At 45.6% G+C, this 26,613-nt stretch overlaps 1 protein-coding gene across 5 annotated transcripts in view; it reads right to left on the reverse strand.

The window, feature by feature from the left end:
• Window positions 1-26,613, reverse strand: part of MPP7 (MAGUK p55 scaffold protein 7) — a 344,361-nt gene that overhangs the window by 59,896 nt on the left and 257,852 nt on the right. For all 5 annotated transcript variants that reach the window (XM_074946145.1, XM_074946146.1, XM_074946143.1 and 2 more), the window contains 4 exons: window positions 23,296-23,381; window positions 21,402-21,476; window positions 20,580-20,776; window positions 19,980-20,044 (listed from right to left, as the gene is read on the reverse strand). In XM_074946145.1, the coding sequence (XP_074802246.1) occupies window positions 19,980-20,044; window positions 20,580-20,776; window positions 21,402-21,476; window positions 23,296-23,381 (423 nt within the window). The remainder of the gene's footprint in view (window positions 1-19,979; window positions 20,045-20,579; window positions 20,777-21,401; window positions 21,477-23,295; window positions 23,382-26,613) is intronic.

Below are 26,613 nucleotides of genomic sequence, written 5' to 3' on the forward strand. Positions count from 1 at the left end.
TCTCCTGTCATCCTTGTAATAAATTAAGGATCCTTGGCTTTTCTGGGGCAGTAGGTGATATCACCAAAGAAGAACAGTGGAAACAAGTGACATCATACTTATTGGAAAAGTGTGGTGCTGAGCCAAAAAGAGTTTTTAAGAAGGAATTTCCACTCCTAGTTCCCCTGCAACTGTTGTGGTCTTTTTTCTTTGGCTACTGTTAAGGGGACCAAGGGTTAGCACAGTCTAGTCTGTGATGAAAAGAGGCTATCAGGGATATCAACAGGTCCAGATGCATTCTTACGTGTTGTAACAGCCACCTACAGGTGGTACAGTTGGTTGCCAATTTGAACATTAGATAATTTTACAGGATAGTTACCTACCCACACCAAAGTTAGGAGCTAGTTACTAGGAGACGTGTAAATTACCACTAGCTATTAGCACCTCTGCATGCTTGAAGCAGTAATTTACATGCATAAGGTGTCTGTCTCTAAATTTTGGCAACACTGGAACATGTGAATAAAATCTTATTTAATTGAACTGTGTGGTGCATGGGGATGAGCAAGAGGAGACCGACTGAACACTGTGCAGGGAGGAAGCAACTAAGATAATACAGGGGGACAGAGAAGACAGAATGGAGAGTAGAGAAGTGAAAGAAGGGATGAATTTAAAGTGATCATGGGGAAGGAGCTAGCAAACACTTGAAAAGAAAGAGGAAAAGTATAAATCAAGGCAGCATGAAGGAAAGGGAGGGAAATTTATAAAAAAAGGTAGATTGAAGGAACATACCTAAAACAGATGGAGGAAGAGAAACGAAGATGTACAGGAGGAAGAGAAAAAATGATGGGGGAATGGGAAAAAAGGAAGCATAAATGCAAAGTTAATTTAGGAAGTTAATGTTTTTATTGATTTTATACAGAGTTCAAAGCCAGAATGCTAGACTAAAACAATGCATAAATACTATATTATGTGCACAAAAAACTATAAATCTTTTAATTAAAAATGCATTTATAATTGTTTAGGGACCTGAGCTGAACAGCTTTGACTTGTGATGTTCAAAACCTTGGGCAACTCCAAAGAGTGCCCGAACTGCTTGTGACCTCCAATCCAGCCCTGAGTTAAATATTTAATTCCTGCTAATTTTTCCTTCACCATATTTTTGTCAAAGAAACTTTGTCAAAGGCTGGTAGGTCTAAAATTAGACACAGAAGCTTTGTTCTGGTTTCTGGGCAAATGTACATGTTGCTCTAACCCTCATGTTCTGTTTGGTTCTAGTGATCAAACAAGGCACTGCAATGTACAAGAATTTGGATTTGTACAGCACCTAAACACAATAGGGTCCTGGTCCATGATGAAGGCTCCCAGGCCATACGATAATGCAAATAAATAATAAATTTTAATTTAGAGTGATTACATCCAATTATAAACAAATTGGTTTATTAGTGGTGAATAACCTAGCATCAGATAATTGCATCAAATACCTAGCAGAGCAATTGACATTTAAACTATTTTGCTCTGTTAATAGGTTATAAACATTTTTGTGGATCAGGGGGACATTTTAAAAAAAGAAAGCTTTAAAGTAAATTTAAGGTGAGCAAACTTGATTGTGCAATATGTTCAGATTTAAACACATACGACAAGACAATTTGTAAATGGAAGACAAATGGCCTTGTGGTTAAGGCCTAGGACTGAGAGCAAAGATATATGGGATCTATTCCCAACTCTGCCAGGGTCTTCTTGTACGATCTTGGGAAACTTGGATCGCTCTGTGCTTCCAGTTGCTTCATCTATTTCAGAGTGGTGTGATGAGGTTAATGTTGTAAAGCACTATGGGATCCTAAGATGGAAGATACTATAAATGCAAAAATTATCTGTGTGAACAAAGATGTTAGTATGCTAAGTTAACAGTAAAATGTGACATTAAAACTATCTTTGTTTCTGAATTAGCTTCATGTGCACAGGGAGTTATATAGTATCTAAACATGCAGATGCTGAGACTGATTCAAGTCTCAAACTTGAAGAGTCTTTTGTAATAAACTGTAAAGTCCAATTATATATTTCTCCTAAATGTTTGTCCCTCAAATAAAACAGTACCATGTACAATGCACTCATTCTTTTACTAGGTTTTAACTGTTTTGTTGGCAGAATGTGGTCTTTAATTCAAAAGACACTCATCTTTGGACAAACTCAGTTACATCTTGTTTGAATGAACACCATTTGGCTGCAGTTAAATATTTCCTCTTCCTCATGTGGTGCCAATCATATATGGTTAAATCAAAATTTAAAGTGAGATATGTTTTTAAGCCTAAGAAAGACTATATAATAATGACTTTGCTCATAGTAAGTATCTGCATTTAGCCTCAAAAGACAGAATGAATTTTTTTCAAGCACAGACATGTTTGAACATCTCTTTCTAACTTGCATATATTTTTCCCTTTAGTTAATACATGTTATGGACTACAGCTAGTGTAAAATATACCCTGTGAATGATGAACTGTTTCTTCATACCACAGACCACACACACTGGAGTGTAAGAACGAACAAAGTGTGAACTATTAAGGCAAAATTAATGTTTATGCTGAACGAAGGTTATGTTTTAGCTGGTATAGTTGGGCACAGAAACTAAATAATTTGGTGATTATTCATTTCTAAAAGATTAGGTGATAACTGCTTTATCTACAAGGTGAACTGTAAAACAAGGTACAGATGGAAACATTACAGCATTTGTTGGCAGTGACTGAGTTTTCGGAAAAAATTTCCTTTTGGGCAGAAACTTGTTACGCTTCATCTCAGCCTAAATATGAACTTTTTTTTAACACCTTCAGGACAATCCCAATTCAGCCACTTGACATTTGGAAATGTGACACCTCCCAGTATGCGTACATACACGCACAGAAAATTTTCTCCCAGTAAATCTTATCTCGTTATCTTTTTATTCACTGAACTCAAAGAACTGAATTTTAAAAATTCAGAACCCACTCTGTTCATTCAAAACTCAGTTCAAACCTCTAGCAAAGTTATTAACATTTGAAAATATCTTGCTGAACAGGTGGAGTTGAACATCAATCAGCTTTTAAGTGCACAATTCCATGCACATGTACACACAGCTCTAGAAATGCACTTAAAAAGAAAATCTAACAGCCCAACTGTGACCTCTGAATGTGGACCATCTCACCCCTGGACAGCCCTCTGGCTGATTTATTCCCTCTTCTCCTTTCACCAGTAATGGATTTTGGTTTTATATGTTTCATTGGATCACATTTGCCAGTCAAATTTTCTGTGGTCTGGGGCACTGCATCCTAAATGGATGACGTCCTAGAGGAATCAGTATTGTTCTTGTAAATACTACACTTGCGGTACCTTGAAGCGTGCATTCCTTGAAGCACCCACGCAATAACTTCACGGAAAAAATAGTGAAATGCTTACAAGAATCAACAGATTCCTCTCAATTTCCACATCAAGTTTAAGCTTCTTGTGTTCACACAAGACCTGACACATGAGAGGCAGATTTGAGCTTAGGGACCATTAAAGCAAATGAAATGGAGAGGGTCCATTGAATCTCAGGTTGATTGTGCTGTAGGATGAGGATGATGAGTAGAAGGGAGCTGGAAATGGGGAGCAGAAAATGCAGAAGAAGAAAGAGAGGTTGGGGAAGCAGAACAGGGGATGCACATAACTTTTGAGCAGTCCACAGATTCAACTTTTCAGTTTGCCAGAATCTAGTGTATGTGCAGAAATAACAAAACATTATTTTTGAGCATTGCAGAATTCAATTTTTCTATACATTAATAAAAATGATTAAATTACTCTGTCTCATGTGTCTATTCCCTTTCTTTTCCTACACTGCATTTTTTTAATTTCTGTTGCACGTTGGCCTATCTTTTCATTCTTTCTTCAGTGCTTTCTCATCGGTCTAACCTTTTTGCAGTATTAATTAGCAACAAAAGTTATGTTGAGAGGCAGTTAAGGTTCTGACAGGATATATTCCAGCACCTTAAAAGAATGGAAATAAGAGTGCATTCCTCCACTTTCATATGTCTACAACTCCACCAATAACAACATCCAACAACCCAGAAGGCTTACAGGCCCATTGCCAACAGATATCCAGAAACAACACAGTACCTCAGCTTCATCAAATCTGCACTCTAACACAAAACCTTAAAGAGTGACCTCTGTGAGCTTTCACACCAATTACATCAACAAATCAGCACAGTGGATTGTCACACATTCCATATATTTAGGAACTTATTCTGCTTTAACACTGCAGAGGACATTGTTTAAGTTTTGAGTAAAAATTGCATTTCATCAAACCATTTTGAAAAATCCATATAGCGCTCAAAGTTTATATTTTGTTTTTTGTCATTTCAATGAAATTTTTACAAAATAAAGGCGAAAGATCCTGCTAACATTGAACTCTGTAACACAACCTTAACAACAGTACAGGTACTACTGCCGCTGCTCTATTTTCTATCTTCCAACCCATTTACTGTGTTCTCCTCCTTTGGCCATAAGTTGTTTCTGTTTCTCCCATCCTCCTGTGTTCTAGCTTTCACCCCTTTCTCCATGCTCCATCTCAAAGTCACTTTCCTACTTTTCCTCCCTGCTTCCCCATCCCTAATTTCTCTCTCTTCTTCCACTCTACAACACACTATCCTTATCTTCATTCAATGTCTCTTCCATTTGTGTTGCCAATTCTTCCATCGCATTACTTATACACAGTCACTCCACCACTACCTACCCTCCAATTTTCCAAGGGGAGTCTATGATTTTCTCCTACTTTCCAAAGTACATTAGACACCGTTTAACAGCAACTTGGATATTAACAATCTTCTGGTTAATAGCAACATTTTCCGGCAACTAATCCCATCCCATTGACTAATGTTAACAAGACAAGAATACTGGCAATGGTATACCACTTATTAACATTTTTTGGAAGAAAGACCCTAGCTGCAGACAGGTGTGCAAGGCTGCAGCCATGAAAGGAAGTGCAGGGACAGGCCTTTCCCAGCTGCAACCCCACAAACCTGCCTGTGGCCATTGCTCAGCCCGTACCAGTGCTTCATTCTGTGTCTGGAGCCCCACAAACCTGCCTGTGTACAGGGACCACACAGGAGTTATGGAGCTGCAGACTAGGAAGGGAGCCTGTGGCAGAGCAGTAGCAGGGAGAGGGTTTGCAGCCTAGATGCGAGAGCTGCACAGTACCTCTCCCTGAACTCTCATGGTTGTGCCCTGCAGGGGGCTGCACCCACAGAAGGAAGCACTGGGATGTGCTGTGCCCCAACCCCCAGAGATCGCAGGGAGAGGTATGCTGCAGCCCATTTGCTCCCAGTGCCCCAACTTCTGTAGAAAGCCCCAGCATCCGGGCTACATCCCTCCTCCCCACTGCTGCCCTGCCCGCAGGCAGTTTTCAAGGCTGTAGCCAGAGAGGGCACAGCCAGCGCTTCCTTCCCTGGTGGCAGCCTCAGAAACGGTATCTTCTGCTTATTAGCAACTGCCGGATAATGGTTTTTTTTTTGCTGGCAACCAAGGGGTTGCTAATAAGCATAAGCCACTGTAATTAGCATGTGGTTTTGCAAACTCCTCCAAAGTCATGTGTGAGATATTTTCACCTCCACCAATGTCATGTGAGAATGATTTTCTTCAAGAAAGGGGGAAGGAAGTGCGTGGAAGGGATTTTCTTCCCTCCTACAATGCTAGAGGATTTACTTTTACGTATTTCCAAGTAATGTAAACATTAACATAACAAGCAGTTGACTATCCCTAGCAGTGCATATATTAGACTGCTACCAGTTTGCTGCACTATTCCTAAATTCTCTTATCATTGGCATTATGAACACATTATTTTGATAATTTATACCAAGACTGTTATTTTGGGGGGGGGGGACAAATTTACCTATAAATACAAATTGAAATTTTTATTGTAAAGTTTCTGAAAGCAGAATGATTTTTGTAGAAAATAGATGTTTATACATTTCTGCAACAGAACAAAAAACCCAGTTTTACTGAATAAGCCAGCTCATTTAGGCTCATGGATATGACATACATATGTGTCACAGAGTGAATATACATTCATAACATGCTTTGTTATGCTGTAAACATGGAGAATCAAAATCATACGGGCTAACAGGAACTTTCCAAAAGCCATTTACTCTATTCCTTTGCATCACTAGAAGCAGGGCTGGCTCTACGATTTTTGCTGCCCCAAGCAGCAAAAAAAAAAAAAAACACCCTGCCAAATACGCCGCCGGTGGAGACAACAGGAACATCGGAGGGAGCTGCCGCCGAATTGCAGCCAGGGCTGCTGCTGGAGTGCCACCCCTTCAGCAGTGCTGCCCCAGGCACCAGCTTGCTTAGCTGGTGCCTAGAGCCAGCCCTGACTAGAAGATACATGTACTTATCACTATACAATCCCTGATTGACAGACATTAAGCTTAGAATTGAAATATTAAACATTTGATTAGCTGTACACAATACATCTTAAGGATGCCTGTATTATGAATCCATATTATTAAATGCATAACATTGTTAATTGTACTTAAAGAGTTTTGCCATATAGTTGATATTATGGATGCAATACAAGCAAATACTATTGTCCTACATACACTCTGAGGAAGCCACTTACAAATTTTGATCTCTCTTTGTAAAATATTTCCGTGAAGGAGACCCCAGTCTGGGACTAAGACATTGCTTCTTTAGGCTATGCTTTAGGTAGCTCCAGCCCCTAGAAGTATGTTGGTAGGCAATCTGTGCTTAATGAAGCCCAACACGTGCTTATGTGAAGCCTCTATAGTTTCAAACACTAACAAAACAAAGGACCTGCACAGTACAGTGAGATGTGCATCCTAAGTGAGGCTTTCAGAATGGTGGTCTCCATTCACAGAAAGTGAATTTACATACGATCCCAAAATCCTGTGACTTGCTAGAAATGCTCACCACCTCCCCCCCCCCCCCCCCAATAACTGGAACTAGGATATACTTTCCAATGCATCATAGGAGACCCAGGTGTGGCCACTGAAAAGAGGATCTAGGGGACACCATCTCAAACTATAGTGAAAAAGTGTGTCCATTGAAACACTGACATTAATTCTATAATGTAGACCAGCTATCACGTCACTGTTGCAGATCTTGCCCACTAAGGCAGCTTCTTTTTCAGTCTACAATAAGAGCATTCCTCAAAGGGATTGGGCATTTACACTGAGAGAGCTGCCCTTTGGCAATGTATGCTTCCTAAATGCAAGTGCATACCAATTTCACTAGGACAGAATGAGAGGCCTTATCCTCTAACTTGGGACCTTTGAAAGTCCTGCGTTCAAGGCAAGCAGAATTTTACAGCTCTGTTCTAAGGAATACCATAAAGGCTCTTTATTAACAAAAGGAGGGAAGTTGGATGGAAACTTCAGGGACGAAAGTTAATGACTATAATTCAGGTATGATAGTCAGTTTCAGTAAAAGACAGTTACCTTTTCCATAACTGATGTTCTTCGAGATGTGTTGCTCATGTCTATTCCACAATAGGTGTGCGTGCTCGCCATGTGCACTGGTGCCGGAAGTTTTTCCCCTAGCAGTACCCGTAGGGGGAAGCACCTCCATGACCCCTGGAGTGGCGCCTGCCTGGCGCGGTATAAGGAGAGCTGCGCGTTCCCCCCACCCTCAGTACCTTCTTGCCAGACAACTCTGACAGAGGGGAAGGAGGGTGAGAGGTGGAATAAACATGAGCAACACATCTCGAAGAACACGAGTTACGGAAAAGGTAACTGTCTTTTCTTCTTCGACTGATTGCTCATGTGTATTCCACAATAGGTGTTTCCAAGCTATATCTGTTGGAGGTGGGTAGGCGTTCACAAGTCCCCAGAATGGAGGACAGCCCTGCCGAACTCGGCATCATCCCTAGTTTGGGGGACGATTGCATAGTGCAAGGTGAACATGTGAACCGAAGACTACGTGGTGGCCCTACAAATGTTTTGGATGGGGACGTGGGCCACGAAGGCAGCCGACGAGGCCTGCGCCCGAGTCGAGTGTGCCCTTGCAATGGGTGGCAGGGGGGCACCCGCCAACTCATAATAGGAACGGATGCACGAAGTGATCCTATTGGAAAGCCACTGAGTGGAAATTGGCTGGCCCCTCACGCGCTCAGCCGAGGCGATGAACAGTTGTGAGGACTTTCTGAACGGCTTGGTCCGCTCAAGGTAGAAAGCCAGAGCCTGCCGCACATCGAGAGTGTGGAGATGGCGCTCCTCACTGGACGCATGAGGCCTGGGGCAGAGGACCAATAGAAAAATGTCCTGACCCATGTGGTAGGTAGAGACCACCTTCAGGAGGAACGCGGGGTGTGGGTGTAGCTGGACCTTGTCTTTATGAAAGACCATGTACGGCGGCCCTGAGCTCAGAGATTCGCCTAGCTGACATGATTGCAACCAGGAAGGCCACCTTCCACGAGAGGTGAGACCAGGAACACGTGGCCAGTGGTTCAAACAGGGGCCCTGTGAGACGAGCCAGGTTTAGGTTTAGGTTTAGGACCAGGTTTAGGACCCACTGTGGGACCGGGGGTCTAGAATAAGGAAAAAGACGGTCCAAACCTTAAGGACCCGGCCAGTCATAGCATGGGAAAATACCATGTGCCCTTGCACCGGCAGATGGAAGGCCGATATGGCTGCCAAGTGCACCTTGACTGACGAGGGTGCCAGGCCCTAAGCCCTCAGGTGGAGGAGGTAATCAAGGATAAGCTGGATCGGGGCGGTCACCGGGGAGACACTCTGGTCCGCCACCCACCTAGAAAACCGGGACCACTTTACCAAATAAGTGCGGCGAGTGGAGGGCCATCTACTTTTGAGGAGGACGCGCTGAACCTGCTCTGAGCACGTCCTTTCCTCTCCACCTAACCACTGAGCAGCCACGCCGTGAGGTGAAGAGCTGCCAGGTTGGGGTGGAGGAGGCGGCCCTGGTCCTGAGAGAGCAGGTCCGGGTGGAGCGGCAATGGCCATGGCGGAGCTACTGCCAGGGTCCCGTACCTGAGGGTCCCGTACCAATGCTGCCTGGGCCACGCTGGGGCAATCAGGAGGACCCGGGCCTTGTCCATCTTTATCTTCTCCAGGACCCTGCTCATTAGAGGGAACAGGGAAAAGGTGTAGAGAAGCCGGCCTGACCAGGATAGGAGAAAGGCATCAGAGATAGCGCCCTTCCCCATTCCCTCGCTGGTTCTGCCGAGTTGCGAAGAGGTCCACCTGGGGAGTTCCCCACCTTCCGAAGAGCCGGTAGGCCACTTCCGGGTGGAGGGACCACTTGTGTTGCAAGGCAAAATCCCTGCTTAAGTGATCCACTCTCTCGTTCTGGGCACCCGGTAGGTGGAAGCCCTCAGGTGGATGTCGTGGGCTATACAGAAGTCCCACAGCCTGAGGGCTTCGCGGCAGAGGATCGGGCCTCGCCTTGCCTGTTGATCTAGAACATTGGGGCCGTGTTCTCCATGAGGACCCTGACTACCTTGCCCTCCAGGTGTGAGCTGAAGGCCATACACGCCAGCCGCACTACCCTGAGCTCCTTGACGTTTATATGTAAGGTCAGGTCTTGAGCCAACCACAAGCCTTGGCCTGAAAGTTCCCCACATGGGCCCCCAACCCAGGTCCAATGCATTGGACACCAGCTCCAATGACGGGGCCCTGTCCCTTAATGGGACCCCTTGGAGCATGTTGTTTGGGGCGGAGGTGAGGTGATCACAGAGTCCGGCACAGTGAGGACCTTGTCCATTCTGTCCGTGGCCTGGGAGAAAACTTCTAGGCCAACCAGGGCTGGAGGGGCCTCATCCTGAGTCTGGCGTAACGGACCACATATGTGCACGCTGACACGTGACCCAAGAGTTATAGGCAAACCCTGGCTGCTGTCACCAGGAACCTTGTGACCGAGTTGATGAGACCTTTCAGGGTCTCGAATCTGTCTGGTGGGAGAGAGGCCCTGGCCAACACTGCATCCAGGAGCACCCCAATAAACTCTATGCGCCGGACTGGGACTAACGTGGACTAGGTGTTGTTTACCAACAGGCCCAAGGCGGTGCACATGGACAGGAGGAGCACCACGTGATCCCTCACCTGTGACCAAGAAGTGCTCTTGACAAGCCAATCGTCCAGATAGGGAAATATCTGGACGCCCTGCCGTCTGAAGTAGGCTGCTACCACCAACATGCGTTCTGTAAACACCCTGGGTACAGTGGACAGACCAAACGGGAAGACCGTGAATTGGTAATGATTCTGTCCCACCACGAAATGGAGGAAATGCCCGTGCCCCTCGAGGGCAGCGTACCAGTCCCCGGGATCCAGGAAGGGGATGATGGAGGCTAGGGAGACCATGCAGAACTAGAGCTTCACCATGTACTGGTTCAGACCTCGGAGGTCCAGGATGGGCCTGAGCCCCCCCTTTGGCCTTCGGGATAAGGAAATAATGGGAGTAATACCCCTTGCCCATGGACTCCTCGGGCACCGCCTCTATCGCTCCTAAACCTAGGAGCTGCCCCACCTCCTGCTCGAACAGAGCTTCGTGCGAGGGGTGGTTGGGCGGGGAGGAAGTAAACTGGAGGATGTAACCCCGGGAGATGGTGTTGAGGACCCATCGGTCTGAGGTTAGCTGCGACTGTTCCGGGAGGAAAGCACCCGACTGGCTGGAGAAGGGAAGCTTTATTGGGGGTGGTCCCTGATGAGGACTTGTGGGGTGCCCCGAGCGTCCCGTCAAAAATGCCTTTTCCCTAGCTGCTTGCCCTTGGAGGACGCAGACTGGGGGACAGGCTGAGACTGCCTCTGAGGGCGTCTTTTATAGTCCTGCTGCTTCTTAAGGGCAGCCTCGTACTTTGGAAGGGCAGCCTGGGTGGGAGTCTGCTGCGGCTTGAACTTAGCTTTTGCCGGAGCCAGGACATAGAGGCCCAGAGTCTGGAGGGTCGTGCGGGAGTCTTTCATGCTATGCAGCCTTGTATCTGTTTCCTCTGCAAACAGAGCTTTCCCGTCAAATGGGAGATCCTGCATGGAAGACTGTGCCTCACTGGACAGCCCAGGGATCAGGAGCCAAGACGCCCATCTCAAGGACACTGTGGAGGCCACTGATCGTGCGGACGTGTCCGCAGCATCCGAGGCTGCCTGCAGGGATGCCCTAGCGGCCTCTGCCCCTTCCTCCACCAGCACCTTGAACTCCTTCCTATCGTGCTCCTGGAGGGAGTTCTCAAACTTGGGCAGGGAGCCCCACAGATTGAATTCGTACCAGCCCAGGAGAGCCTGATGGTTTGCCACTCTTAACTGGAAGCTTGAAGATGAATAAACTGTCCTTCCGAAAGAGTCCAGTCTCCGAGAGTCTTTGTTCTTTGGGGTCGGGGCTGGCTGACCCTGTCATTCCCTGTGGTTGACAGACTCGACCACCAGGGAGTTGGGCGCCAGGTGGGTATAGAAGTACTCATGCCCCTTAGCTGGTAAAAAGTATTTGCATTCCATCTTTTTAGAGGTGGGGGCCAACGAGGCCGGTGTTTGCCACAGGGCATTTGAAATCTTAGCCACGCCTTCATGGAGAGGCAAGGCCACGCTACCCAGTGCCGATGGGGACAACACGTTAAACAGGGAGTCTGAGGGCTCCTCCATATCCTCTGCCTGGAGGTGGAGACTTGCTGCCACCCTCTCTAAGAGTTCTTGGTGGGCCCTGAAGTCCTCCTGCAGGGGGGAGGGGGGAGGGACAGCAATCGCCTCCTCCAGGCAGGGCGAAGAGGCCGGTGCGGTGCTCTGGGTGTCGGCCGGCACCGTAGGGTCCACCACCTGGTCGGACTCCAGGCACGGTGCCAAGGACGCATGTCCGACCGCCTCCTTTCTCAGGGGTCTGGAGAGGAAGGCTGATGGTGGCTCCGAAGCTCCCACCGGGGGCTGCGCCGGAAGCCACGGTGCCCACAGGTACCATTGGGCCAGCCATGACGCTTGGTGCCACTGCACCTGCTGTGGCACCGGCGGAGCTGGCTGTTCGGATTGGCTGGCCTGGCCCATCAAAGGATGGCTATGAATGGAGACTGGGCTGGCGTAAGATCTGCCGATGCTCTGGACCGGGAGGAGCAGTGGTGCCGGGATCTACGACGGCCACGGGACTGCGATCTCTATGTGGAGGACCAGTACCGGCGATAACAGCTGCTCTGCGAACGTCCTCGCACGTTGAACTCCTTTAGCACTTAGGACAGAAGAATCCCATGCACCACTACAGATTAGGGACTGAATGGCTAGGCAGCAGTTCTGCAGAAAAGGACCTAGGGGTTACAGTGGACGAGAAGCTGGATATGAGTCAGCCAGCGTGCCCTTGTTGCCAAGAAGGCCAGTGGCATTTTGGGATGTATACATAGGGGCATTGCCAGCAGATCGAGGGACGTGATCGTTCTTTTCTATTCAACATTGGTGAGGCCTCATCTGGAGTACTGTGTCCAGTTTTGGGCCCCACACTACAGGAAGGATGTGGAAAAATTGGAAAGAGTCCAGCGGAGGGCAACAAAAATGATTAGGGGTCTGGAACACATGACTTATGAGGAGAGGCTGAGGGAACTGGGATTGTTTAGTCTGCGGAAGAGAAGAATGAGGGGGGATTTGATAGCTGCTTTCAACTACCTGAAAGGGGGTTCCAAAGAGGATGGATCTAGACTGTTCTCAGTGGTAGCTGATGACAGAACAAGGAGTAATGGTCTCAAGTTGCAGTGGGGGAGGTTTAGGTTGGATATTAGGAAGAACTTTTTCACTAGGAGGGTGGTGAAACACTGGAATGCATTACCTAGGGAGGTGGTGGAATCTCCTTCCTTAGATATTTTTAAGGTCAGGCTTGACAAAGCCCTGGCTGGAATGATTTAGTTGGAGATTGGTCCTGCTTTGAGCAGGGGGTTGGACTAGATGACCTCCTGAGTTCCCTTCCAACCCTGATATTCTATGATGCTATGACAGGTGGACCCGCAACAGCGAAACGCCGGCGATCGACGCCCAGGGCTGCGATGTCTTTGCGGAGACTTGGAGTGGGAGTCCCAGCAGGAACGGTGTCGACAACCATGCCATATTCAACTGCGGTACCCTCTCCGAGCCGAGGACCGATGGCGACGCCCGCTGCGGTCCCGCCGATATTCGCTCCTTGAGGATGAGTGGTGCCGCAAGTCCCAGCTGGACGGAACCCAGCCAGTCTGGTCGGCGTCGAGGGCGATCCACCTGGACTCTGCCCCAAGCGATTGCTGGGCGGTGATCAGTGTCGGGAACGTTCCCTTGACCAAGACCGGTACCGGGCCGGAGGCGACTGTGGAGATCCCAGCAGCAGTTTGCCTCTGGAGCGTGGAGCTGACATTGGCGGCGCTCCAGGCACCGGCAAGGACAATGTCCTGGGCTGCCTGGAGGACTTCAGGCATGGATAGCATCCGGACGTCTGGAGAGGCCTGTTCTGAAGGGGCTGGGCTACTCCACTTAACGTGAGTCGGAAGTCTAGGACCTGGTGGGGATCAAGGACTTCCCGACATGTGCCTAGCCTCTGTCCCAGACTTCCCTCGGTGCCGCTGCAAAGACAGAGTCTTCCTAGCCCTCTTGGCATGCCCCGTGGACAGGGAGCAGTGCTGACTAGTCGATGGCACTGGAGGGTGGCCGCATACCGATGCTGCAGTGCTAGGTACTGATTTGGAGCGGCGTGCCGGGGTCGGGGTCAGCGCCGACTCCATCAGGATGACCCAGAGCCTAATGTCCCTTTCTCTTTTGGTCCATGGCTTAAACGACTTGAACATCTTGCACCTTTCACTGATATGGGTTTCTCCCAAGCAGTGCAAACAGTTTGCGTGCAGGTCACTTCTTGGCATAGAACGCCTACAAGAGCCGCACGACTTAAACCCCTGGGCGCAGGGCATGCTTCGGCCTGGGCTCACTGACTAACTAAACAGCTAACTAACTACAGGTATACTAATGCTGAACAAACAAACAGTTCTGGGGATGAGCTACAGCAAAGCTGGAGCAGAGCAATTCAGATGCACCTTCACTGGTGGCAAGAAGGAACTGAGGGTGGGGGGAGTGCACAGCTCCCCTTATACTGTGCCAGGCAGGCACCACACTCCAGGGGTCGCGGGGGTGCTCCCCCTCTACAGGTACTGCTGGGGAAAAACTTCCAGCACCGGTGCACGTGGCGAGCACGCACACCTATTGTGGAATACACATGACCAATCACTCGAAGAAGAACTGGAGGTTCTTCAAGATGCGTGGTGCCTATCTGTATCCCACTGTAGGTACACATGTGCTCCATCTGTCCGGAGCCAGAAAATGTTGAAAGCAGAATCTTTAGGTCCACACACATGCCCTTTTTCACGTTGTTCCTCCAACCGAGAAGATAAAGAGCAGAGGGGACCATCTGCCACTCCAGTTCCTTCTCTACAACAAACCAAAAGATGATCTGAAAGAGAGAGGAAGGAGTGGAATACAGATAAGGACTACGCACCTCCAGTTACTATAAGGTAAGTAACTTTCTTTTCTTTGAGTGTTGGTCCCTATGCATATCCCACTGTGGATCGAGGTCCCTATGCATATCCCACTGTGCCTGAAAAGCAGTACTCAAGTAGGAGGAGGGTGCGAGGATGCAGATGGCAGAGCCAAATGAGGCGGATTATGTTTTATGGGGGCCATGGGCACAAGGAATATTTGGGCCCCTCGCACCCCAGGGGCACTGCAACCAGGGGGGAGGTCAGGGTGGCCTTGCCTGCCCACTTTTTAACATGGGTGTAGCAACCTCAGACAGGCACGGAGCAGCAGTGGCAGCAGGGGCTGTGGGTTTTTCCTGGTGGTGGGCTGAGATGGGCCTTAGTCCCCCATCACCACAGGGTCCCACCCCCTGCTTCTCCTCTTCCCCCAGAGGCCCCACCCCATGGCCGGGCCAGAAGCCAGAGCCAGGCCATAGTAAGAGCTATCCAGGTTCCTTAGGCCACTGTGGGGAGACATGGACTCTCTGCCTATCCTACGTGGCGTGCAGAGGGGCAGGGACACGGGCCAGGGGCTGCTCTCGGGCACCCAGGGCCCAGGGCAGGTAGAGGATCCTGCGCATTACAATGGCGGTAGCTATCACTCTTGAAGCCATTTTAGCTGCATCTATCATTCATCAAAGAGTGGCCCTGGCAACCATCTTATCTTCTTTTATGAGAGCCTGGAAACAAGCTGTGCCCTACTGCAGAAGCTTGTCAGCAAAGTCTGCACATTTCGAATAGCTCAGGAAATCGTACTTAGCCATTAGTGGATGGTAACTGGCTATCCTGAACTGAAGACTAGAGGAAGAGAAGACCTTCCTTTTCAATAGTTGAGACACTTGCCCTCCTTATCAGTTGAGGTAGTTTGAGGGTGCTGCTGCATAGATCTGTCTGTGGCAGCCTGGACCATGAAACAGTTAAGGACAGGATGAGAGAACAGAAATTCTGCTCCTCTGGCTGGGACATAGTAAAGTTTCTCTGCCCTCTTAGGAGCAAGGGCACAGGAAACTGGGACATGCCAGGTGGTTCCAGGATGGATTCATTAACAAGGAGCACTATTCAATTGAAACAAGGGCACTGAAGGATGTCCAGGAGCTTATATTGAAGATCCTGAACTTTCTCAAAAGGAATCTGGAGATGACGATGGCAATCACAATTGTTCCAGCTGAACCACCAGATTTGGTGGGTACTCCTCCTCCTCATTTGGATCAGCTCCGGTTGCCCTCTCAGAGGGGAGGGATGGGACAACTCCTTAGCAGACTGGACTGACTCTTCAGGAGGCTACGAGTCCTACAGCCCCAGTATGGCCAAGAGGATGGATTGAATAGGGGTTGCAGAGGTCCCCATGGCATGGGGTGCCAAAGGCTCCAAGGCAGGTGATGAGGTAGAGGTTGGTCCCAAGCTGGTCCAGGCCTCCAGTCTGGGAAAGCTCTCCTGTCAAGATCCCATGAGGTATCTGTTGGAGGTAGACTCCCTCACTCTGAAGTCAGATCTCGCAACAGGAGATACACTCTTTGCTGAGTAAGGCTAATATGAGGGTGGGGGGAGAGAGAGTTATTCCCTGGACCGGAAATCATTGCGGCTTTATGGCACTGTTCATTAGGTGCTTCCTAAGGCAAACTTCTTGCCCTTCCTGGGTACAACGGGGGAACAAATGGCAGTTATTGCACCTTACTGCAATGTGGGCTTCCCCAAGGCAGTAAAAGCAGCATTGATGGTTGTCGCTGCTCAAGAAGGAGCACGGGCAGGAAAGCACAAATTTTGAAGCCCATAATTCTGGACACAGCCTAGCACCCAAAACAGAGTACAGGGTGGGAGGCACCCTCCAGGTCAGGGAGGCTAACTAACTATAAAACACGAAAAGTATCAGATAAACCTTTAAACTCAAAAAACTTCTAAAACCATTTACAGATATATGCTACATATACAGATATATGCTCACAGATAAAGTAATAATGCTTGGGACCCTGTAGGTTCCAATCTGGACCATGCAGCAATGAGAAGGAACTGGAGAGGTGGTCATTCCTCCCTGCCCTTTATCTCCTTGTCAGAGGCATGAGGTGAACAAGGGCGCATGTGTGGACCAGTGGACATCACTTTCAAAATTCTCAAGCTCTGGGCATGTGGAGCGCATACACATCTACAGTGGAATATACTTAGGGACCAGGGTTTCATAGGCTGTGCCTTACTCAAAGTCTCCCTGGGAAAATTCTTATACTAGAAGAAGAGGGCAAACATCTTTTACCCCTGAACCAGAAATGGAACTTTCCCCAAGTGTTAGGTTAGGTTCTGTTTGTCTAAGCTGTATTTAATGTTAGGTTTGTGGACATTACCCTATCTGTCTGAGTTTTCCTGGTGAATTAGGGATCTCTCTTCAAAAACCAATCCTTTAAGTGTTTCTCTATTTAGGGTGAGGAGTCCCTGGTGAACATGAGAGACACTAGAGCTGAGCCAGAAGGCTGAAGATCAGAGTCAGGGGAAGGTGTTTCTCAGACTGGTCCAATTAGTAATTTTAAATATCATGAACAGCAGGGTCAACTTGGCACAATCAACTTGTCCCATCTGATCTGATTTGCCTCAGAACCCTATGAATCAGAACAAAAGGGGGATGACCTATATTAGAGCTTCTGCCCCCACTCCTAATCTACGACAAAAACAAAATGGCTCCCTCCCTTAGTAACAGATGCAAAACCTGGGATTTGTGATATTCTTGGTTGCTATGAACAGATCTGATGTTGGTGTCCACCAGTATTTACTGGCTTTCAAGCACATTTCCTGGTGCAACTCCCATTCCCCTGCAAAAGGAATCTTAATGTTTGCTAGTCTGGAGACAGAGTGACTTGGCCACACAGGTAGCAACAAGGGGTGTCAAATTGTGTGTTGCCAATTTCATCAGGATTGCAACTTCCTGAGCCCATCTCCTGCTCCAAGTGTCACCTGCCTTACTGATGTCTGTCGCTGCCGTCACGCTATCCATTCAAATCTGCACTGCTTAATTTCCCTCCTACTTTTAGAATGATGAGGTGACTCCTGTGCTCACGTGTAGGAGAGAGTCACGTCTCAGTCTCATGGCTGTCCCTAGGAAGATGATAAAACAGTGCATAATCTTGGAAAGAGAGGATGGGGCACTGAATTTTTGCCAAGACCCCCAAATGTCCTAATGGAAGGGGAAGCAGATGGAAAGTTTTTCCTAAAATTTGAACTGAGGGGGCATTCTGGTCCTGAGCATTCTCCCTAGACAAATCCAGGACTTTAGTAACCTCTTCTATGAAGGATATGAAGCCCTCTCCATGGCAAAAACTCATGCTTGCTCTTGTGGAAGAGGATGACTTTCATGTCAGAAAAGCACTCACCCTCTTCCATATAAATCTTGAGAATGCTGGAGGTGGCAGCTAGTAATAGACAGCCCCTGGAGCACTTGATCTGAGGAAAAGGGGAACTGAAGGACAAATGTACGTGACATCCCACCAGCCTAATGATCTCATGAAGGCATCACTACCTTCCAAGGACTTATTGCAGCATCCAAGGCGATGGCAGCTGCAGCCCACTTTGCCCAAACGAGACCTTCTAGGAAGGGAATTGAGGCTTACTGATTGACCCAAAGGTGCTGTAGCTTCAAGGAGATATGATCAAAGAATGGGGGCGGGGAGCACTAACCTCATCTGGGCTCTACAAATGCAGAGCTAAAGAGGACAAGGAGGGATCAAGACAAGAATGAGAAATGATCACCAGACTGCAGCCTTCTCTAAGTCACAGCCTTGGCATTTCCCATTCAGCATGGTCTGAATACCCGGTGTCTACATGGTAAGGGGATCTGCATCTTTTCATGTCTACCCTCCCTCCCATGAAAGCCTCCAGGCAGGAGACTGTCACAGAGAGAACCACACTGGAGCCACATTCATTATAGTGTTCAATGCACCTCTTGGAAAGCCCTATTGCCACCATAATCAAGTTCCACTTGTTTAAGGAGCCTCCTATTCAGCCACAAGGTTGTGAACAACTGGAGACAAGCAGCTACAAACTGAGAGCTAAAAAGTTAGCAACACTGGGGCAGAGCAACTTTAACAAGAACCTAGAAAAACAGTAGATCAGTTGCCAGCTGGGGGTGTTCCCCACAGAACGGGTTATTCTGTGGCAGCATATTAAAATTAGTACTAAGATTGGACTCAAAATTATGTCAATTTACAACTATAATTTAGACCTTTGGGTTCCAAGGCATGTTATTGGGGTATTTTTAGTCAATATCATTTTATAACTAACAAAGGTTACTAAAACACAAAAGTTATTTAAATAACAGTAAGTATCTAACCTAAAAGCCAGGGGGTGAGTTAAGGAAAATTCTAATCTCAGCACTGAACAAATTCAACCTTTAGATGTATTTAACTTTGTTTTCTTAATGTGACACCATATATGATATAATCCATTGTCTGCTGTTATATTCCCCAACTTCTTTGATTTTGTTGTAGTTTTAACAGTAGACCCACTGAGCGATGGAGACTGAATATTTCTAGTTAAACTCAGAAAAAACATGTTTGCATTTAAGATTTAGAGTCTATTTTAGCTTGATTATTTCTCATACTGTGCTCACTTTGTTATGAGCCTGTACAGCTGAAAGAAATAACAGGTCAAGTGAAAAATATAAGAATACTTAAACAGATGTTGATGTAAATTCCAGCGGAGAGAATATATTTATTTCTATGTATAGATTTACTTGGAGCTTATTTTTCTTCATATTGTATAACTACTGTATTTAAAAATCAAGACTATTAAAATGATTTAAAAAAAAAAAAGGTAAGAAATGCTTGCAACTAAGGATTCCCAAACTCTTTTCCAGCATGACCCCATTTTAATCAAGTCTTTCCTGTTGGGACCCCAGACAGCCTGGAGGATCCAGGCATGGTGACCTCACATGCAAGGCCATGCTGTGCAGAGCAAAATGGTGTCCTCCGCAATTAGGAATTGCTGCGATCCCATCTGCTGATGACGCAATCCCATTTGGTGTCATGACCCACAGTTTGGGAACACTGGCTTATACTGAAGCCTGTAAAGAATCTATGTCCCCTTATTTTTAAAAGATATATATGTGCCATTTGTGGGCGGGATGGGAGGGGAGGAAGCAATATTTATAGACATAAGGGTATCTGGCCTTTTATCTCGCTTGATATTGATTCCACCATGGATGATGAAGTGCTACAGAATGGGGACCACAGTATTTACATGTATAAAAATACAAACCTTTCTTGGACTTCAACAAGCAAAACACGCATTGACTTTTAAAGGCATTACATATTCAAAGTCTAAGGGTTGGGCCCTGAATATATTAATAAGTCAGCAAGTTGAGAGCAATTGTAGTTTGAACTGTAGGAACGAATCATAATAAATTCAGTTTTCATATATATGCTTTTCTTTTTGAAATAATGTGATTCAGGAACTACTGTACCCTGGAGTTGCACATCCTCTTGACGGGCTGAAACAAATGTTCTAAGGTTAGAGATCAAAGAGCATGATTTCTGTTCCAGGTTAACAGACTTACATGATTTTCTGCTGGAAATTTTCAGTGGCTGCATATGTATTTCTGGTCTTTTCAATGCAAATCTCCTAAAAAATTGGAGGGGGTAAAGGGAGAGAGAGAAAAAGACACAAACTCCTCAGTTTTCAGTGTGAGTTTGGGATTAACAAAAACTCAGCATCATGAAACTATTGTAAAATATCCGGAAAGATTTTTTTTTAAATTAACCCAAAACAATACAATCTATTCAAGTGCTATTAAATCCCAGTGTCTTAAATTTTTGTAAGCTCTCCAAAAACTGCTGCAGTTCTTTTTCCTGAATAGTACATCAATGTGGCTACAGATACTGAAGTGCTATTTTCCATATGGCTTTTCTTCCAAACTGGATCAGCACTATCCTATCAGTCGGTCATTATTCATTCCAGCCAGACAAGGAAGGAAATCCAAACTATTTGGACAAGGATATTCCAAGTTCAGTTGTTTTACCACAATGCAAGGTTTCAAAGTTGATCATAACCTTGCAATCCACAAGCACTTGTATGACAACCATGCTGACCTAAAGGCTTTGCAAAGAAATGTATTAGTATACAAAGAAAAATGAAACTATGTACCATAGTAGCTCACCTCTCCTGGAAATGTTTTGAAGGGATCAAGCCTGCTCTGGGATTGGAATCACCTTCATGTCTAGCCTGCCACCAGGTTGCATCATCTTGGCTCATGATCTGAAGGATATCTCCTTTTCTGAAAGAAAGCCCAGCTTCTTTGCAAGGAATAGCTTTATCCTCAGTAGGATCATAATCAAATAGGGTTTTGATAAATATCTGGAAGGAAGAGCGTTTTATTTAAGACAATCCATAGGTTTATCCCATTTTTTATTTGCATTTACTGCAAAGAACTTTAACCTAAATTATGCAATGTTATAAAAATTTATTGAGGTAAAATGTTTATGTGGAAGTCTACATTAGGAAGGTTGTAGTCTGTGTAACTTGAAGTGTCCAGTGAACATAAAGATTAAAATGGCCGCTCCCATAGGAAAATGAGACCTGGGATTTCATTGGTGGACTTCATGACTGTAAGGAGAAGTGGAGATGCACAATTTTCATGGACTGAGGTACTCCCTTGGGAACTTTCTCCTCCTCCACTCACATGTAGTAGGTAGAGAGGATTCAGAAGTGAGCTGACTTCTAGAGGTGGGCCTAGTCAAGTCTACCCAAAGTCATTGATTATATAGTGTGAGTGCTCTAACCGTGCACTGGATCCAGTTAAATGGTATATGAAGGAGGGCTGTATAGCATCCCTCCCCATTGATGACTTAGTAAAGTTGCATCCTGCTGCTTAAATCCAGCCCTGTGTCTGTCTTTCCTATGCTCACATCCTGATAAAATGTTTATATGCAGTGTAAGAGTTACTGTAATCGTCAAATGAAATATCTTAAGTAGGGCTTACCTTGCCTTCTATAGTGGGTGTTTCCTCTTTGATACTTGGTATAATTTTAAACGTAATTGCTCCTTGAGACTGAGACTGATTAATATTTTGAACAGAAAACAAATTGAGAATTACTTTCTCAAAATTTTAAACAATACAGTGAGTCTAAACGCAAACAAGAGGGACACCAAATTAATGCAGAGATAATCAAAATGCAGCCCATATATGACCCATGGAGTTCTATAATGCCACAACATACAGCTGTGAACTGTGAAGATCACAGGTTCTGGTTTGCAATGCTTCATTTTGATCTGTGTACCACTGCTCACAATAAAGATGAAAGCTGAGAAGCTGGGACCAGCAGTTTCAGAGGCTGCCGTTCCATATTAAAGATGAGGGCAAAGACAATTTTTCATTTTTATGTACATCGGGTACAGGCCCAAGTCTCCTGGCAAAGTTTGGAATACTCCAACTAACATTATACCATTCAAAAAATTACAGAAACATTCAACCAGGTTTGTGCCACAACTGTAGCATAAAACTGTTTTTCTTGGAACTTATTCTTTTGGAAAGTTAAAAAGACCAGAACAAGGAAAACATTTTTGAACAGACTGTGTTCTAGAGAGAAAAAAAATGTAAGTCTTCAAACAAGTTAACCATTATCAGCCACCTCATCCACCCCTCTTTCCCTATGCCCTATTTAAAGTGAGAGAGTCTGGCTGAATTTTACTTATAAACCACAATATAGTCCCACTGCCTGCCTGACATTTTGCTATTGACGGAGGTGCTAATTAGTTGTAGACTCTGCTACTATTGCATGCAGACTATTCCATAAAAACTAGCACAATGCAACAAAGACAGCCAACGATTCAAGCAAAATGGAAACAGGCCTGTTCACTACTAAGTGAGACATACTTCTGCCTGCAAGCCTGTCATCCAAAAGTTTACTGTTTGACAAAACAGCAGCCAAGTTCTTATTTCACCAGCATCAGGATTGGAAACAGTAATACGGTTACCACTGAAAAGGGCTCTAACTAGCTTCTGATGTTTATATTGTATTTCAGTAAGGTAAATGGGGGAAACTGTTCACTCCTTTGCTATTGCGTTTCTGGAGATTGCTTTTTTACAAATATTAATTTTGCAGGAAAATACACTTCGACTGGGAACACAAAACCATAGAGCAGGCATAGAAAACCATTGGGAAAGTGAACATTTGAAGTTAATCATCTTGGCTATTGAGCCAAACATTTAAAGCAAGCCAGTCAATTTAATGTGGCAACCACACATGTACTTGCGTAGCAAAGACTACCTCAACAACAGAAAGACTTAGCAATACATTTTTTCAAAAAGAATATTTCAGAAAACAGATTAAGTTATGAATTGTGTGATATTTTTCCAAACTTACAAGTTTATATGGCTATTAGCAATGGTGTAGTTTAGAGGAGCACAAGCTGAGAAAGCACAACAGCATTTGTACAATTCATACTCATCAAGTAACACTTCATATTAAGGTTCCATTTATAAATACTTTACAAAAGATTCATATATAAATAATAGATATTAAAAATAAATAGCTAATCAATTGTTATAAATTTAGAGTCCAGCAGATCAATGTTTCCATAGCGATAGTTTAACAACCACCTGTATCACTTCTGACTGAAGTGCACATAACTACCTATAATACAAACTACTTAGATCTGTAACATGCTTATCTGGAACATCTATTCACCCTTTATAAATGAAATATTAATATAAAAAATACAACCCATCACCAAGGAAGACAGAGATGCAAATGATGGTACAGGGAAAAAACAGTACTGATATACTTTTTAAAAATAGGCACCTCTGAAACAGCAAAACTAATTACTACTTTAATTTTTTTCAAAACAGGTTTTAAAATATGTTTATTACTTACCAAAATTTGTATTATTTCTTCAGGTTTTTTATCATCTACAGGAATCCCATTGACTTCCCTAAGTTCATCACCAATGTGAATAAGACCTATGCATTGATAAATATTTATTTTGTTGTTGAATGGCTATGTTTAATAGAAAAAGTGCACAGTCAGCATTAAGTCCTTCTATTTTTTTTTTTTTAGTTTATCCCTTCTAAGCTAGGCACTGATCTCCGCATCTTTCCTCCAGATGCTGTAGAAACATGAATATATAGTGAACACTACTATACCCAATATCATCATGAATAATCTTGAGAGAGTTGGTAGATTGGTCATTTCTCTTCCTTCCCTCTAAAAGTTAACAGCGTATCTCCAATATTCCCAGTCTTTCAGATACAGACATCAGAAATGTTGTACGCTTATATTGCTTTCCTTTTGCCACCCAGAGTAAGGTGACCAGGTGTCCGGTTTTCGACTGGAACACCCAAACACTTTTTAAATAGTTCAAAAATCATTACACTAAACCAGGGGGTTTTCAAACTATGGGAATGTAAGATACTTGGTCGCGGCAGCTCTGGTCGGCAGTGCTGCCCGGCTAAGGCAGGTTAGTTCCTAGCTATTCCAACACTGCGCTGCACCCTGGAAGCAGCCAGCAGTAGGTCCAGCTCCTAGGCAGGGGAGCCACGGGACTCTGCGCATTGCCCCTGCCCCGAGCACCGGCTCCGCACTCCCATTGGCTATGAACTGGCCAATGGAAGCTGGTGGGGAGGGGTGGCGGTGCCTTTGAGAGCCGTGCGGAGTCGCTTGCATACCTCTGCCTAGGAGCCGGACCTACTGCTGGCTGCTTCTGGGGCACAGTGCCGTCTATGGTGCCAGGACAGGCAAGAAGCCTGCCTCTGCACCCCAGCTGCGCCGCTGACCAGGAGCCGCCAGAGTTAAGCCTGCGCCCCAATCGTCTGCCCCAGTCCTGAGCCCCCCCTCAAACCCAGAGCCCCTTCCTGAACCCTAAACCCTTCATCCCCGGCCCCACCCCAGAGCCTGCACCCCCAGCCAAGCCCTGGCCCCCTCCTGCATCCCAACCCTCTTCCTCAGCCCTGAGCCCCTCCCACACCCCAAACCCCTCATACCCAGCTCCACTGAGTCGTGGGCATCAACAATTTTCTTCAACTGGGTCGCCAAAAAAAAAGTTTGAAAACCACTGCACTAAACAACTACTGACAGAAAGTGAGAGGTAAAACTCACTTTCCTGACACAAGTAAAAGGAAAGCAAAAATTGTGTTGCAGAGAAAAAAAGGTTTGTCCAGAAAGGAGCATAGGAGACACCTGATATGGATTTAATCAGGGCACAATTTTATTATATAGATGTCTGGGACTACCAGGCAGATAACATGTAGGCAAATCCATGTTTATGCAAATAGCTACCTGGGGCTTCCACCAGCCCCTCTTCATTTTTCATCCAGGTTCCCCAGCCAATCCATGGCTTGGACCTTACCATCCACCCCACCCTCATAGGAGGGTTAAAGTGGGCTATAAGAAAGGGGGGTTGGCTCCCTGCCATACCAATCATGAGAGTCCCCTTCCCCCGTTCTGGTCCTTTATCCAGCACCTCTTTGCTGCCTTGCTTGCTGCATGGAGAAAGGGTTTCCAACACCCAGGGCTTGCACCTTAAAAGCTATCCACCCTCACATTGCCAGAGAGTGAGTCAGCACTGCAAAGCTGACCACCACTCACATTTTGCTGCAATTTCTGACCGCCTTCCCCCCCACCCATAAAGCACTCCTGCCTTCCTTTGGCAAGCCTGAACAACGTTCCCCTTGCTTCAGGTGCAGTAAATCCAACAGCTGAAGGTGTTGGAGTCTGTGATACCAGTGACATTTACCACCTACAGGTGAGGCAGTTAAATATTTTTCCATGCTATCGAAGTGCAATGGAAAACTCCCATTTACAGAATTAAATACAAGACGCTTATATACACAATATAGCAAATATCACAATACAATAGCAAATATCAATGCATTTAGATTAGGTTTCAAAATCAATCCTATGTCCATTAAATTCTTCTGAGCCTTTAATAGGCATGCTATGCCTCTTCATTACTGGAAAATACTTCTCTCTCTGCACTGAAGTTACTTCATTTCCTTCAAATATTTAACATGAAGTGAACAATATATAATTTATATATAATTTTACTGCATAATAAATATCTTCTTTGGTCAGGATTAGTTTATACAGGATGTCTATATGTAAAATTATAAATAACTAATTAAATAACCAAATTAAAACACCATGTATCATTAAACCCATCCACTTCTGCTCTTCTTTGAAGACATCTTTGAATGTCTTCTTTGAAGACATCACCTAATATAGTGGTGCGCAAACTTCTCCAGTTGTAACCCCCCTTACTATTAACAGAATGTATCTGCACCCCCCTCCATTGTTGCACAGCCAAGGCTTCCTGAGCAGCAGAGCTTGGGCTGAAGGCAGACCTGAGGGTGGCACTGTAGACAGAGGTGGAGCTGGAGGTGGAGCAGGCCTGGAGGTGGAGCAGGACTAGGGGTGAACAGGTTTGGGGCAGAGCTGGTCTGGGGGTGGAGCAGGACTGGAAACATGCTCCCTATGAGGGCTGGCCCAAGCAGCAGGGCTGGGGGAGGAGCAAGGCTGGGGGAGAAGTGAGGCTGGAAGTGTGGCATTCCCTCCTTGCCCCCATGGGGGCAAGCCCAGGCCGCACTGCGCACCTCTCCAAACATTCCTCCATGCTCCCACAGGGAGGGCATGCCCCACAATTTGGGGACCACTGATCTAAGATAAAGTTACTTTCTGCATTAAGTGCCTATACTACAGATGGGCATACTGGTTTGTAGAAAATAAGAATTGAACCCAACCGTTGTAAAGAACGCAGACCATTTTAAAATTTTTGCACACTTCACTTCCTATTTTCAGTATGAAGATAATACAGAGAGCACTGCTACTATTGCGCTATTTATGATCCATCCAGAAACAGAAAGTATGAGAAATCTACAAAGAAAAACTGTTCTAACAAATCCTTGAATTCTTATCTGAACTAAACCAATCTTTGCAAGTATCAGCATTTCTAAGCACAAATCTGTCAAGTAACAAACAATAATTGATAAAACTTATTGTGCTTTTTCATTTAATAACTCAAAAACACTAAATCATTTCCACATTTCATTCAACAGGAAATACCATCACCAGCTCTGAAATACCACCTAGAAGATGGCCCAACTCCCAGTTAGCTTTGAATGCAGTACGGACGGACGGACACACACCCTTTTCTTAGTTAAATAATTTGAATGGTTAGTGCCAAAAAAGACCTCTCTT

The sequence above is a fragment of the Natator depressus genome, chromosome 2 (assembly GCF_965152275.1).
Source record: "Natator depressus isolate rNatDep1 chromosome 2, rNatDep2.hap1, whole genome shotgun sequence".
NCBI classification, from domain to species: Eukaryota; Metazoa; Chordata; order Testudines; family Cheloniidae; genus Natator; species Natator depressus.